Here is a 16816-nt window from a genome sequence, read left to right on the forward strand (position 1 = left end):
TGTCAACCTTGTGGCCCAGGCTTGGGCCTGGTTGTTCTGGTTAATGGTCCTTAAGGATCTGTCAGTAGACAAGCTGATACAATTCTTGCCGGACCCCTACCTCTTCATGAAAGACCACAGTCTCCCCTGCACTCGACTGCCTGTCTGCTTCAGTCTTGAAGCTCGGTTCCCTGGGTATTGTATGAGGCTGTGAGAGAATAATATTGCAGTCCCGGGCTGCACCCACTACGAGAAAACACATACCCTGAAGTGGAAACCGATTTTAATTTGGTAAAAGTCCAAAAAAGTGATCCTATACAAATGTGAATGAATCAGGCCTGATGTACTGTTCAGAAAGGGCCCATTTTGCTGCTACTTCAAGGTACTTTAAGTGCCCTGCCACGCTGCCTTTGTTTTATGTGAAGATTGATAAACAGCATATCCTTCTGTGGTAAAAAAAACAAAACACTCTGCTTGAGAGCCAAACACTGCCGTAAGTGTTGTCATGAAAAGTCCCTTTTAACGTTTCCATAGAGCTTACTCTTACCTTGGCCTAGATTGCTGGTGAAATTCAGGCTTATTCAGTCTGCGCACCTTTCATCTAGTTAAGTAGCAACAAGGTGACCCTCACTAACAATCTATATTTTATCTCGAAGGTGCCCTCTATGTTTCATCACAATGAAAAGATTCACCTATTGGCTTTCTTGATATAGCTCTTTATTCCAGCAGAGAGCGTCTTGCACTCCTTGGAAGTCAAACACTGCTTGATGTTTTATATAGGCTGCAAGCCAGACCAGCTGTTAGTCTGCTTTGTAAAATGTAATCAAAGCTATGTGACATTGAAGACAAGCATTTCCAGCAGGAATTCTTCTTGCGTCATCTGTTGCTGTTCCAAGGTGGTAGATGTTTCAGGTTCAGTGGGGTACACTCTTCAGCAGGGTCATAACGGCCACAGCTGTACTCTTTGCTTCTCTTGCAGACATTTGCAAGACTGTGATATGAGCATGCACCCATACTTTCATGAAATACTACTACAGCAACACCCAGTCAAGATTGGAAGCAGCAGTTGAACAAGTGATGCTAGGTATCTTTTTTCATTAAGGTGAGCTCCCCATCTTCAACTCTATTAACTTGCTTTAACTTTTTTGGTATCCTTATTTCTGATAGAGACTTCTAGCTGCAGATTCCTCACCTTTTGAATATTCCTCAGGTGTCAGACTAGATATGAACACTTTTCTGAAGTAACTCTGCAGGACAGTAGGTGGTGCTATGCAACTCTGCACCAATGTCATTCTGCACTGAAAATGACATGTGGGTCCTATATATATGACACTCTTGCACGCTGACGTAAGTTCCTTTCTTTCTGGACTTCTGTGACACAGTTCCGGAGCTCTCTCTTGCCTCTAAGAGGCACTTTAGCTCCATAGTTTTTCAACATTTCTACAGTGTGAAAGTGATATCTCCCCCACAAATTACAGGTTTTAAGCCACGTGGAGTCTGTTAAATGCAAATATCTGTAGCAGATCTCCATCAGGTGTGCTTATGGTGCCTGGGGTCGATCCAAATCTCCCAGGCCTGCAGTGACTAAGATTTGGTCCAAGGGTTGGACCTGGTCCGTTTCCAGCTCCAGAAGACGCTGAAGCAGCTCTCAATGACAGTCTTTGCTACAATCCAAATCATCCAGTAAGTCTAAAAAGAAACATAGAAAATCAAAGCGGGTCTATAACCCCCTCTTGCCACTAGCAACATGGATCTAAGTCTCACTCCTTGAGTCCACTGACCTCTGTGCCAATTCCTCAACTGGTTCCAGTTCAAAAAAAGTTTCCAGGAATGTCTACAACTCCACAGCATATCATCCAGTTACACACACCTATGCTCCGGCTTTGGCTCCTTGTCATCTCCCTCTAGCGCCCCAAGGAACTAAGAAGCCTTCCACCTGGACTACCACCGGCTAGTTTACCAAGGCACCAGGTGGACGGTATGAGTCTGTTATGATGCCCCAGTACGGTCCTTTCTTCGTCCGTGGTCCACACTGGTACCAAGGACTTCAATGCCGGTACTGAATCCATCAATGCCGAATGAGAAGCTACCTATAGTGAAGCTGGTCTGACCTTGCAAGCTGCCATGGCCATCAGATGGTGCACCACTTCCTCCGCTTGCTCTGCCATCTCCACGGGGTAGACACACCCTACATTCTCGTTTTGGCATGGACTTGAATAATGATAATGATGCGGTGGATGACTTCGGTCAGCCCTATCAAGTGACAATTGGCAAAATGCTTTGCAGGAGGCTAATGATCTTGATATCTTCCCTGAATAGGTCTTTCTATCCACCTAGACCAGACACAGAGGAGTCTGCGTCCTACACCATGGTAATTTATAGGGCAGCTGATGTCCTTGACCTCCAACTCCTCACCATGGAGGTAGATTAACATGTTGATTGATTTTCTCCCGCTGGGGTAAACATTTTCCGAATCCCTCCTGCATTTATCCAGGCCTTAAGAGACACCTTTTTTCGGGGCATGCGCCAAACATGCTCTGTCCCTTAAGTCAACCTCCAAATTGCGCGACAACTGCCCTGCCCAGGCGATCCCACTTTTCTGTCCCAGCAACCCTCCCCTGAATATTTAGTCATGCAAGTTTCAACAAGCAGTACCAATCCCAACATGTTCCAAACTACTCCTCCAGACAGATAGACCAAACATGTTGAAACCTTTGGCAAACAAGTATTTTGATCCACTAGCTTGGTGCTGAGTTCTGTGAATGCCGGCTGTCTGCTGGTGCACTAGTCCCACACTCTTTTGGACTCTCTGCCTTAATTCCTCCCAGGTGTCCCCGAAGACCTCTAGCCTGTCCAAGCCTAAACCATTCAGGACCGCTAAGATGGTGCCAAGATTGCAATTAGTTGTGGCTTAGACACACCAACTCCATCAGGTGGGCCATTAGCACCAGTGTTGCCTTTCGTTGCTATTCCTGGCAGCAGTCCACCAGTTTTTCTCATTCTGTCAGCCCCTGGCGTTACCTGTGGTTCGGTTCGTGGTGGAGCAGGAGCATTTTCAGTTTGCTGTGCTCCCATTTGGTCTCACAAGTGCCCCGTGTGTGCTCACAAAATTGATGAGGGTGATGGCAGAACATCTTTGGAGATCAGGGGTGTCAGTCTTACTCTACCTCAACTACTGGATGTGGAAGGCGGGCTCACCCCAGACAGTCATCAACCACCTCCAGACTACAGTGAGACCCCTATCAATGTGCCAAAGTAACACCTGACTCCTTCTCAGATTAGAAAGAGATATTCAGGCTATGATCCCGAGCTTTCAGCCTTGCTCCTGGATTTCAGTGATGTGGATTGTGAGGCTGCTGGGACTGATGGCCTCCTGTATCCTGCTGGTCGAGTATGCCAGGTGGCATATGCGGTCTCTTCTGTGGGATTTAAAGCCTCAGTGGGCCTGACCTCAATGGGACCGCTCCAACTACGTTCACATTCCGGAGTTGACTGCAAGAGTGGTGGTTGCTGGACCAGGACTGGGTCAGCAGCAAACCCTTCTCCCTTCCCCAGAGCTGACAGTGGTGACCAATGCATCAATGCTGGGATGGAGTAGCCATCTGGACGAGGTGGAGATCAATGGCCTCTGTCTCTGGTGGAGTCCCGGCTTCATATAAACCTTTTGGACCTGAGGGCCATCTGCTTGGCAGTAAAAGCTTTCCTTCCATCCAGCGTTGGAAGGGTGGTACAGGTGCAAGTGGACGACACCACCAGCATGTGAAACTGCATCAAACAGGGCGTGGTAGGGACACTGGCCCTGTGCCAGGAGGTCTTGCACATCTGAAAATTACTAGACCATCTGCAGGTCATCCTGGTGGTGAATCCACCTGGTAGGATAATTGAATGTCAGGGCAGAAGAGCTCTGTGTAGTGGATCACACATGGCAGTTACATCCAGAGAGGGTGCGAGGTCTCTTCCGCTAATGGGGAGCGTCTTGACTCGATTTGTCTGCCGCCGCCTAAATGCAGTACTTCTGCATGTTGGAATTTCCAAGGCATCTCTTGCTCGGAAATGCATTACCCCTCGAGTGGAACTTGGGACTCCCTGCATGCCTTTGCGCTGATTACTCTCCTGCCAAGACCAACCTGGCTCAAGTTATACTAGTGGCACTAGATTGGGCACAGACAGTATGGTATGCTGGGCCTGAGCATTTGTCCTCCAAAGAGGCTGTCCCTCCGGGAGGACCTGCTGTTGCAGCAGAATGAGTGTGTTCTTCACTCGAGCCATCGTACTTTTCACCTTCATGCCTGGAGATTGAGCGCCGACAGCTGAACACCACCGGCTTTCCTCCAGTGTTGGTTAATGTAAAATTGGCAGCCAGGCGTTCCTCTACTACATTTGTATATGCTTGTGGCTGGTACAAATTTGTGGCTTGGTGCGGCTCTTTGTAGCTTGAACCCCATAAGGCCAAGTTATACAGCATTTAATTGTTTGTTTTGTCCTTGGCTCAGCAAGGCCGTGGCCACAATTAAAGGGTACTATTTGGCTCCTTTGGCTTTGCTTGCAGTTGTAGAATCAGCCCTCTTTGATCATGTCTCCTGTTATTATGAGATTTTAAAAAAGGTTACAACATTTGCCTCCTCCCTCTCCCCTCACCATGCCACGGTGGCACCTTAACTTAGTCTTCATCTTTCTAATGTGCACCCCGTTTGGGCCGCTTCACATCTATCCCTTGCGGCTCCTCACCCTCAGGACGCTGTTCCACATTGCCATTACATCAGCATGGTATGTAAGCGAGCTTCAAGCTCTCTGTGTCCACTTGCTGTACACCATTTTTTCCCAGACATACTGGTTTGGGAGACTCTGGCATCCTTTCTGCATTTTGATGCTGTTCCACATTGGTCAAACTATCACTCTGCTGCCACTCTATGTTCCACCTCACCCATCTAAGACGTCATCGCTTGGACCCCAAGTTAGTGATGAGTTTCTACATAGACTGTACCAAAGGCCACCAGGTGGACAGTCAGCTCTTTGTGCTTTTCACCAGAGCAGAAAATGGCAAGTCCATGCAGAAGAGAACCATCTCGCCCAGAATCGTGCTTTGCATTAGGATCTGCTGTGCATTGGCTAAAAAGCAATCTTCAGAAGGACTGAGTGCTGATTTTACCAGGGCCAAACCTACTACCACTATATTAATACATGGAGTCTCTGTCCTAGACATTTGCCGGATGGTGGTAACGCTAACATTCCTTCCATACATTCAAAAGCAATATTATCTGGCTAGTCAGGTTTGCTGAGAGGAGCATTTTGCCTGATCGGTTCAGCAGGACTTTGTGGTTTGAGTCTATCCACTGACCCACCTCCTTAAAGGTCCTGCTTTGGTTTCCATTCAAAAAGTGAGACATCTGCAGCTGAAATTCTCTATCAGAAGAACAAGTTACTTATCTCCAGTAATCCTCTTTCTGCTATAGACTGTATCTAGCTGCAGATTCCTTACTGACCCTCCCGTCCTCCCTGTTCTCTAGTTGAACTCTAATAAGATCCCAAGTGTAGGAATCTTCACACTGGTCACTCCAATTTGCATCTGGGGTGCATACAGTACCAAAAGCAACTGACGTCAGCATGCTGGAGTCATTCCTTTATGGGCTTCGCACAACAGTTCCGAAGCGGAGTGCCATCAGTGGGGAGCTGCATGGTGCCACAACCTGGCACGCAGAGGTACTGCTGAAAAGTTTCAAGATCCAGTCTGACCCCCTTCGGAATATTCAAAATGTGAGGCATCTCCATAGAGTGTCTACAAGAAAGTTTTTTACTGAAGGTAACTAACTTGTTCGGTAAGTGCCTGAATGATGATTGTACAGCATTGTATCGGCAGCCAAGTGAAGATTCTGTGGGGTAAACGCACATTTCCATAACAGGTCCTGCAAATACTGATGACCTGTTATTTCATAGAGAACGTATTGTCAGCTATAATTCCCGGATTCCTAACTGATTTATTTGGAATAGGGATAAGACTGAGTGTACTGTGCTCATTCTACCAGGGCTAAGGCTGCTACCACTGTGTTATCCTATAGAGGCCCTGTCCTAGTCACTGACAGGCAGCTAAGTGGGTGTTCCTCCATACGTTCACAAATCATTATTGTCAATCCCGCTTGTTCCACCGACAACCCAGAGCCAGGGCCTCAAATGTGCTTCAATACAATACAGTGGTCATCAAACATCTTAAGGCTTTCACTGACATTATATGGCTCTTGCCACAACATTCACAGACTCCAATAACCAGCTTGAGCTTGCCTAGGTCATTGCATTACTCAGTACCTACTTAAACCATCTGTAGGACCTTAGAGGCATACCAGTGTCTATAGTCACGCCACACTTTACACCATGCACTTTCTGCTCGCTTGCTTAAATACGAACACTATGTGGAATCCAGCATTTGAAGCCACTGGAGCCATCTGCTTGCTGCTCCTGTCCTTTTGTTTCCTCACATTTACCTCGGTGGCAAAATAAATCAATGGATGCCCAGCAGAAAGCTTTGACTCGCCTGATGACATTTTCTGGGGCTAACTCGTACCTATCTTGAACTGACCAACGATGAGCATCTTTCAGTGTGAATAAGTGCCAGGCTAACATTGACAGTCTTGTAGACTCTAAAGCTTCTCTCATGGAGCCTAGGAGCCAGTTTTAACATGCTATCCACCGCTCTCCTTGCCAATTTATTAATTGTCTTGATTCATATTGAAGATTCTCACTCTATTCTATTCAAGATCTAATTAATCCTTTTGTGATTCAGTGGCTCACTTTATGATATTAAGGGGCATATTTACAAGCCCTAGCTCCACTGGAGCATCACTTTTTGTGACCCTCCAGTGGCGCTGTGCACTGCCCCATATTTACAAATCGGTGTTAAGCCACCTTTTGTGGCTTAACTCCACCTTGTAAATACTGCCTTTTCACACGCTGCACTTTGCTGGAAGGGGTGTGCAATAGGTGTTGCTGTGGGTGTTCCACAGCAACACCTATTGCATTTTGACGCAGCACCAGATTTACATGAAATTGTAAATCTGTGGCAGTGCCCAAATGTAACGCCACTATGGTGCAACGAGGAGAAATACTTTTATTTCTCCTCATTTTTTGCTCTTTCTATGTATGCTCCTTTCTGCGGCACACATAGAAAGAACAAATCACCATTGAAGATTGTTGTTCTGCAGAATGGTGTCCCTCTGCTAACGCAGCCATTCTTGCACTACGGTGCAAGGTTGACTGCGTTGCGGCTAGACAGCTAATTTAGCATATGTGCAGGGGGAAACACAGGTGATGTGCTGTATTTTTGTAAATATGACGCATCCCTGCGTTTCAGAACTGATGGAGCTCAGGGCTGCCAATTTTGCCTCCGTGCCGCACTGCACCAGTTCTTTGTAAACCTGCTCCTAAGTATTTTATGTCCCACCTTTTTTTCTTTTATAACAAACTATGTTGAAAAGATTTTAATGAGATATGCTTTTGTAAAGGTTTAAATTAACTGTACAATAGATTTAAACTAAACTAAAACTATTGTCAGTCAGATCCGTCATGAGGGCCATTTCACCCGCTCAGTCATGCAGGAGTTTTGGTTTGAGTCCTTTCACAGATACATCTCCATATATGTACTGTTTTTTTTATCTATTCAAAAGGTGAGGAATCTGAGGCTAGAAGTCTCTATCAGAAGAACAAGTAACTTACCTTCGATAACGCTTTATCTGGTAGAGACTCTGGTCCTCATATATAGTTTGGCGGACAGGTTACTTCGTCAGAAACGTGGCGGTGTCCCGTCACCTTACTACGATTTCCATAGGATATTATGGAATCGTAATACAGCGGGAAGGAAATCTGTAACATTTATGACGGAGTAACACCATCCACCAAACTCTAAATCTGGCCCTCTATCTAGCTGCAGATTCCTCAATGACCGTCATATCCTTGCTGTTCTGTGATAAGACTCTATCCATTAATAAGATCCCAAGTCTTGGTCATGCCAATTTGCTTTTGAGGCGCTGCTTCTGGGGGAGCAGACTGTCTCGAAAGCAACCTGACAGTGCACAGGAGTGATACTTATATAGTCCCCACACGTCATTTCTACAGCAGAATGGCATTGGTGTGAATCTGCACGTTGCCACCTACCTGCACGCAGAGGTACTGCTGGAAAGTTTCCGGATCCAGTCTGAAGTAACGGGGAATCTTCAAAAGGTGTGGAATCTGGGGCTAGATAGAGTCTATACTAGAACGAGCATTACAGTGGTAAGTAACATGTTCAACAGTGAAATCCTTTGACAAAACCAATTCTGGGAAATAAAAAGTTGCTTGTTTGTAGCTACCGTTCTCCAGCATCCAGTACTGGTATCTTTCACAGATTCAAATGTAACCTACCTCCTCCCAATCTGACACCTTGTTGTTGTCTTCTCCTTCTGTGTGTGCTTTGAAAATCTGAGCAATTGAGCAAGAAGAGAGAGAGAGAGAGAGAGAGAGAGAGAGAGAGAGAGAGAGAGAGAGAGAGAGAGAGAGAGAGAGAGAGAGAGACTCTCTCTCTATGTCTCTCCATCTCATTGAACAGAATGTGGGTCTAAAAATGAGGTAGGTAGACTGCATGTAGTCTGTGGCTGTTTAAATGTGATTTGATGGCAGATGCACATAACTGTGAAAAGAGATTTAAGAGGATTCACTGCCATTTAAGCATGTGTATACATTTTATTCTTCCACTGTTTGCTTCATTGAAAAACTACATTGAAACCGTCACCATGAACAATATTGATTGCCTCTAGAGATGCAGCATGGGAACTTGAAGAGAATGCCTACAGTGAGTTATATGAAGTACGCAAGGAATGTGATGTAGCTAAGTGCCTGTGTAAAAGAGGAAGAAAATATTATAATCCATCCAGGTAACGTATATGTAGTCGTTTTCAGACACTCTCTTTTATTGCTTTTGTACTTGCATCTCTTCTCTACTCTCGTTCTTCATTTGCTGAAATACGGAGCAGAAACAACGTCTGGCATGAAATTTAAATACAATGTATTGGGAATAAAACTGCTTTTGTTATACATGTATAGATACAGCTTCTATATGAAATTCCAGTTTGAAAGATGTCTACGTACCCACTTTTGAAGTCTAGACGACTTACACGATATGCCACCTGTTTATTTTCCTCTTGACATGGAGTGCTAATAAGTTGGCATTGGCAATGTGACTTGATTGGGTCGGAAATGCGTCACAGCACATTTAACAGGTAATACTGAAGCACAGTGTTGTGTCAGAAAAAAATGATATGAAAGGTGCTTGTCATCTGTGCAAAGCATGCTGAAGCACGCTTAATTTGAAAGCGGTGTGGGATACTTTGGCAGTGCACTGTGGTATATTTAACTGGCTACTCACTTGAGCAGTAAAGAGATCATAGCGGTTTCCTGTATCTCATTTGGTCACGTTTTTGTCGATTGGTATTGTAAATAGTCCATAAATAGTTATAGTTGTTGTTCTGGTCATAGTCAAGAGAAAGATCTTGACATTTGTTCACCAACATAGAGCAGGACAAGAAGACAAAGCAGTGTTTATTGGTTTTGGCTAGGTGGAAAAGGCAGGAGCACTATGAGTGCCGAGATGAGGCAGGTGGTGAAATGAATAGGAGAAGTTGAAATGCAACGTTGCTAGATAGATCGAGGGATTGAGGAGTGACCAGCTAACAAAAGGTGTAAAGGAAAGCACAGGGTAGGTTTTTTGAGAATGAAGAGTTGGAAACCTAGTAGGCCACACCTAAACCAAAACTTAATTGTGACCGGACCATTCTACAATAGTTAGCTTATTATCAATCTTTGTTTTTTTTGTTTGAGTCCCTTTTAAATGTGGAAAGTGAAGCGTACTTAACCTCCAGGCATTAGTCTTTTATCAACAACACTTAGCTTTTAGTTATAAGATTTGTGAGTTTGAGGACCAAGAGGTTAAAAGTAGTAACAGACACACAATATTCTTTGGTGTGAAGGTCTCCATTGTCATAAGATCAACCTCTGGGGCGCTGATTATGAGTCAGGTGGAGCAGAATTACCTTATGGAATTCCACTCTGTCAGATTCTCAGTGGACAGGTGTTCCCGCACCAAGAGCCAGATGTTTGAAATCACTGGTTTGCGATTACCTAATAGTGAATCTTAGCGATTCGCTATTAGGAAATCGCAAAATGCGATGTACAACACTGTTTAACACTTTTTGCAATTCACAGTGGGTCGCAAATGGGCCTGCCTCATCAATATTCATGAGGCAGGTCGCAATTTGCAACCCATTGTGAATGACTACAATCATAGAGATGGTGGCCTGCTGTGGTCAGCATACCACCTGATTGTTTTTTAAATAAAGCATTTATTTTTTGTAGTGCAGCCCATTTTCCTTTTTTTAAAAGGTAGGGACCACTGCTTTCTCTTAAAAATATTTGCACACCCATTCGCAAAGGGGAAGGGACCCCTTGGGGACTCCTTCCCGTTTCCGAATGTGTTACCACCAACTTGAAGTTGGTTGTAACTCCAAATGTTCTGTGACCGCATTCCCGGTCGCAAAACATTCCTACATCCTCTTGCTATTAGGAAGGGACGTCCTTGACATGCCCCTTCCTAATACCGACTGGCAAACCTATTTTGTGACTCAGTAATAGATTACCGAATCGCAAAATATCATTTGTACATCCTGAAATGTTTTTTTCTGTCTGCAAACGGCCCAGTTCTGTGAATCAGGCCGTTTGCGCACAGAAATAAGCTCAGTACATCTGACTCCAAGTTTTCCTGGGTGTTGGAACACTGGATCCGATTTTACTGGGCGTTAATTCCGGCTGGTAAAGTCACATGAGGTTTTCAGTGCAGCAGCAGCTAAGCATTCTTCCGTATTGTCTCCTAGCAGGCAGTTTCAAACAATGCTTCCCCTTCTAGAGCTTGGTTTCTCTTTCCCTTCTGTTCCCTCCCCTGCTCCCCCACACCACTCCCTCCACTGCCACTCCTCACAGAAGCTCATGTACAGCAGAAATAGCCCCTCTTGCTTCGTAGACACCACAGCCACCCTTTCTTAATGCACTAACATATAATCACCTCTTCACAATTTGAAAGCCCTCTTAAAAGTGAATCTCCATCAAAAGAGATACTAGCAGATTTCAGCGCCAACAGATCGACAGAAGCTGCTCTACAAGTACGGTTCAGAGATGGGTTGAATAGAGGACACAAAACCTCTCTTCTTGGGTACTCAAAAATGCATACACGTTTGCTTAGAAGGCCATCACAAATGCAGCATATCAAATTGTTCTTTAACACTCTGCTATGCACCCAGGTATCCAGCACTTGTCATACATCCTAAGTAGCCATTGGGTCGTTTTGTGTTTAATGATGAAATCAATAAAATTGAATTTTGGTGCTCACTGATGTCGAATTTCACACCAAAGTTTTGTTTAGCTTGCTAAATATGAACCAAAACGTCTATCTTTTGCATACAATTAGTGTGTCTCTTCCAACAAACATTGTTGTGGTAAGGAGTGTTTGTTGGATCTAAAATGGGACATTGCTGCTAGTCAACTGTGTCTGCCTGCTATATGCACTAGCCTTTCAGTAAAACTTTGTGTTCTGTTTTTTTCTGCGCCAGCAAGTGTTAACTAGGGAGGGACCATGTGGGGGTTTGGTCTAGTGTCAAAATTATGTTTGATAAGTGGTGATAGTTTGAGCTCAGGATGTATTTCATATGGCTTGTATTTCTACAGTAGCTTGATTGTACTGGTGATGTAATTTTACCTGCAGATTCCTCACCTTTTGATTCTTCACCTTTTGAATATGTCAGATGTCAGACTGCATCTAAAATCTTTTCATAGCTATTCACGCCGGCAGCGGCTGACAGCTCTATCTTTGTGCCAGAAACAATGTCACTGTGATGTTGCTGGAGCTATAAAGTGCCCCCGAAGGTGCTCTGTCATCAGTTTTCCCTTTTTTCCTTCCACTCTCTTCAAATTATCTGACGTTTCATTTGATAATTTCTCTACCATTGTCATGGATTTTTTTTTTTTTCGTGCAATGCAGGGATGTCACCCCTAAAACTGTTAGGTTTTAAATACTTCAGGGGCTGTGATGGAAAAATGGCCATCATGGATTCACCCAACATCTGTCTTTGGTGCCTGAGTGTTTGACCAGGAAGCAAGATTGTGCGAGTCATGCAGTAGCATGCACCCCAAGGTCATCAAAGAAAGGGAGGCCAAACATTTTATAGCCCAGGCCAGGAAAATTGCTGTGCCAGGAGGAACTCTCACTTAAGACAATGTCACTGAAGTCGCAGTCTTCTTCTCAACACAAGCATTGTCGCCTAGATACTCCCATATGACTCAAGACTCCTTGTTCGAGCCAGAACTGGCCTTGTACCTCAAGAGAAGCCAGTGCCTATGGTTTCTTCAGCCCTGATGCCACACTCCAGACCTTCCACACCTGTGGCTCACTCACCTATAACTCAGCTGTGTCAGCCTTACCCAGAGGTTTCTCTTCCAGTAATGGGCTGCCTTCTTGCTGAACAATATGATCAAGATCTTCCTCAGGGCAGTGGTTCTCTTTGGAGCACCTTTAGACCTATGGATCCTATGGTTTTCCAGTTGGACTGCTGCAGGTCAGCCTTACCTAAGGCTTCTTTGACAATTTTCTGCCTCTGCTTCCCACCTTTATGGCCCAGCTACAGTGCCAACACTGGCAAGGACTTTGACTCTGGCGCTTCTGCTGACCCTTCCCCCATAGTAATTCTGAAAGGTTCTTCCCCACACCAGCGCTGTCCCCTGCTCCATCTACTCTCCCTTTGATGGAGCTCCTGGGCCCTCTGTATAAATCCAGAAGGGAAACATGGTGGCTGACAATGGAAATAAGCATTTGGTCACAATGGTCCCTGATTTCCTCATCTTAAGGAATTGCAAGTGGTTTAGAGACCTGCCCTGAGTGGGAATTAAATCCACCATCTGGCCTTCCATCTCCAGAGCTCACATCTTAATATGCAGTGATCTGTAAGGCGAAGAAATGTTGGAATTGCTATTACTATCTGTGGAGGTCAAGCCAAATATCTTGACTTAGGGGTTCTGATGATTGTGATATGGAATGTAATACCTATGTCCCTTTGATACCATCACAGACTCAGTTATGGTCGCTTAGGAAAAAACAACCTCTGCCCCTGTTGTTAGCTGTAAAGTAACCATGAGATACAGAGGCAGTCCCAGGCTACCCAGCCTTTTTGTCAGTTGACCCATCGCTGGACAGTCTGATGATACCAGTCCTCTGCTGTTCCAAACTATTCCCTGGTGCATTTACGACCATCCCATCAGAGTTTAAGAGGCTTCAACAGTTTGACAAGAAGTCATTTTTATCAGGAAGCATGGCCCTAAAGTCACTTAATACTACATGCCTAATTGGCTGTTACTCGCATGACATATAGGAAATGGCACACATGGTGATTCCGAACCTCCCAGACCAACTACAGGCACAGTTCATTGAGCTGGTGCAGGCCAACCAAACTCCAGCCATATAAGTCATTCAGTTAGGTGTGGACACAGCATTCTCCATAGAACATGCTGTGGGTATGTCAGCTACGCTCACTCGTTGCGCATGGCTGCTGGATTCTCCACCAATGTCGAAGCACCCCTCGTGGACCTCCCCTTTGACAACTCCCACTTGTTCGGGACAAAATCAGATGCGGCCCTTGAGAGATTCAAGGACAGCAAGGCTACAGGTCTCTATGTCTCCAAACTAAGCAGCAGGGCAATGAGCAGTTTATCAAGTTTCAATGGGTTACCAGAGACTTTTCCATTCGGGGCAAGCTGCAAAACCAGCATCATCAGCAGCAGTAGCAAAACCGGTTATTTAAACAGTATTAGGCTGCTGCGAAAGTAGAGGCCGAGCTTTTCCTCTCCCTTCCTATTCTTTCCTCCTCCTCCACTTCCTCCACAGCCATGACACGGAAGAAGCCATTTTTCCCTATTATCGATACCACATGGTGCCTTGTGGAGGATGGGTATCCTCTTTCCCATAAGTCATAAAGGTCATACATTCATACTAAAGGGTCTTGCAGATTGTGGAAAGTGGTATATGCACTACCCTTGCAGCCGGCCCCTTCACCAATTCTCCTCTCTTCTTCCTTTCCTTCAGCTGACTGCCTACAAATTCTTAAGTAGAAGGTAGAGATCTTCCTCCTGAAAGTGGAATTGGTGCCAGAACAGGAAAGGGATTGGGGTGCTACTCTTGGTACCTTCTGATCTCAATAAAAGGGTGATTGTCTTTGTCCAATTTTAGTCCCATGGTCTTGAACTGATTTCTGTGCAAAGAAAAGTTCAAGATGCTGTCCCATCCTCAAGTTTTGTTAGTGCCTGAAGCAGAAGATGGGATGGGGCTGTTAAAATGCAGCACACTTATTTTCACATACCGTTTCTGCATTTCCATAGGAGACCTAAGCTTCACAGTAGAACCAGTGCATTACTGGTTTGTGGTCCTCCCGGTCAGTTTGATTTCAGATACATGAGTCTTTACAAAGGGGATAACGATGGTCGCTGCACATCTCAATAGTTCAGGAATACCAATATCTCAATACTTGTACCACTGACTCCTCAATGGCAAGGGTCTGGACATGGTCTTTCACCATCTGCAGGCGACGGTGCCTTTGCTGTTCGAACTGGGCTTTTCCATTAACAAGCAAAAGACTCACCTGGAGCCTTCTTAGTTCAGTACATTCTGTTCATAGATGCCGTCTTGGACACTTCAGCAAGTCCAGCTTTTACCCCTCCTCAGAGGATAAGGAATATCCATTCTCTTTACGGTGTTTCAGAATGGAGCACAGGTTCTAGTCCGAATGGTCTTATGACTTCTAGATCTGTTAGCTTCGTGCATCCCATGCTCACTCACTCCAGTGGTCAGACAGTGGTTCCAGCATGACCGAGATCTGTCACATTCTGCAGAGGTCTCTAGGGACACAGCAGCAGATTTGACATAGTACAGTTTGGAGGAGAACCTAGTTCAAGGAATGTCCTTCCGGCCTCCACCAGCAGTGGCCATGGACGATTCCATTCAAGGCTGGGGAGCGATCCTGGAGGAATTGGAGATCAGAGTCCTTTGGTCTCTACAGGAGCAGATACTCTCCACCTGTCTGCTGGAGCTGAGAACAATACAGCTGTCACTAAAGACTTTCCTGCCATCCCTTCATGGTCAGTCTGACCAGATCCTGACGGACAACACAACCACAATGTGGTATGTCAGCAAGCAGGTGGAGTGTGATTGAACCTTCCCTGTTGAGAAGCAATACAACTGATTCTGGATGCAGTACCACCAGATCTGGTTAGTTGCCAACCATCTGGCCTGTGCTTGAAATGTCAGAACAGAGAATCTGATTCGGAGTCCCCTTGCCATAGTGACTGCTTCACTCAAAGGTGATTCAGTACATCTTCACCCTATGGGGCCTATTTGCCGCTCACACAATGCTCATTGTCTTCAGTTCTGTGTCCTCCAGTATCTGTTGCAGGAAGCCTTGGGGGATGCATTTCAGTTGAAGTGGAACTTTCTACTTCACTTCACTTTTCCTCTGATAACCTTGATTTCTCTGGAAAGATTTGGCTAGATTGGGCTCAAATCATCTCAACTGCCCCAGTCTGCTAGACAACGGTATAATATGCTGAATTGATGCACCTTTTCTTGGGCCCTTTGCTCTGAATCCCTCACAGGGTAGATCTCCTCTCTCAATTGGAATGGCAGGTGTTGCACCCTAACCACCAGAGCCTTCACCTTCATTCCTGGATATTAAGCAGAGACACCTGAAAGCTTTTTCTCTACCTCCTGAAGTGGTGGATGTCATCTTAAGTGCCTGTAGACACTCTACCAATCCATTGTGGGAGTTTGTCAAGTGGTGCTCAGGCAACTTAGTAGATCCTCTCGAGGCCTGCTTATTCTACGATTCACCCTATCATTTGCTCAGCAGTGCTGAACAGTAGGTGAAGTGAAGGGCCACTTATACACGTTGTCTGCTTTTCTGTGCCTCCCAGATCAGCCCCGCTGGTAAGTCCCCCAAGGTTATGACATGGATAAATAGTCTCACTAATGTTCCCCCTTCTCTTTTCATAATACCTCAGTGGGACCTTAATCTGGTCGTTACTTGTTTAATGTGTTCTGGTTTTGCACTATTACATACTGGCCAGTTGTGGTTGCTCACTTTTCAGACTGTTTTTATGATGGCCTCTATTTCAGCTAAAAAAGTCAGTGAGTTGCAAGCACTAGGCATCATGCATTCCTTTAACTCCTTTTTTTATAGTAAGCTGGTCCTTAGAACCAGGGCTGCCTTCCTATCCAGAGTGGTCAAGCCCTTCCGTTTAGGGAAGTCTAACACCCTTGCTGTTTTCTCCCCTATGACAACCCTTTAAAGAGGATGAGAAGCTTTACAGGCTGGACCCTAAGAGAGCTGTCAGTTTTTATATTGACTGTATGAAGGACTTCAGACTTCGGCCCTCATTACAACCCTGGCGGTCGTTGATAAAGCGGCGGTAATACCGCCAACAGGCCAATGGTAAAAAAAGGTATTATGATCACGGCAGAAACCGCTCAGACAGACAGCTACTTTAATACACCGACCGCCAGGGTGGTAACAGCCGCTGGGCTGGAGACTTCGGTCTCCAGCCAGGTGGCCGTCACAATCCCACCCTCTGGATTATGACCCTGCCTACCGTCATGGTTTTCGTGGCAAGCATACCGCCACGAAAACCATGGCGGTAGGCACTATCAGTGCCAGGGAATTCCTTCCCTGGCACTGATAAGGATCGCCCCCACACCCCTCCCCCTTCCCAGAGTCGTCCCCCCACCTTA

At 45.5% G+C, this 16816-nt stretch overlaps 1 protein-coding gene across 5 annotated transcripts in view; it reads left to right on the plus strand.

The window, feature by feature from the left end:
- LOC138296130 (PHD finger protein 7-like) overlaps nucleotides 1-16816 on the plus strand; it is a 1092052-nt gene that overhangs the window by 986580 nt on the left and 88656 nt on the right. For all 5 annotated transcript variants that reach the window (XM_069234996.1, XM_069234998.1, XM_069235000.1 and 2 more), the window contains one exon: nucleotides 8760-8876. In XM_069234996.1, coding sequence (XP_069091097.1) covers nucleotides 8760-8876 — 117 coding nt within the window. The remainder of the gene's footprint in view (nucleotides 1-8759; nucleotides 8877-16816) is intronic.

Source organism: Pleurodeles waltl, chromosome 5 (assembly GCF_031143425.1).
Source record: "Pleurodeles waltl isolate 20211129_DDA chromosome 5, aPleWal1.hap1.20221129, whole genome shotgun sequence".
NCBI lineage: Eukaryota > Metazoa > Chordata > Amphibia > Caudata > Salamandridae > Pleurodeles > Pleurodeles waltl.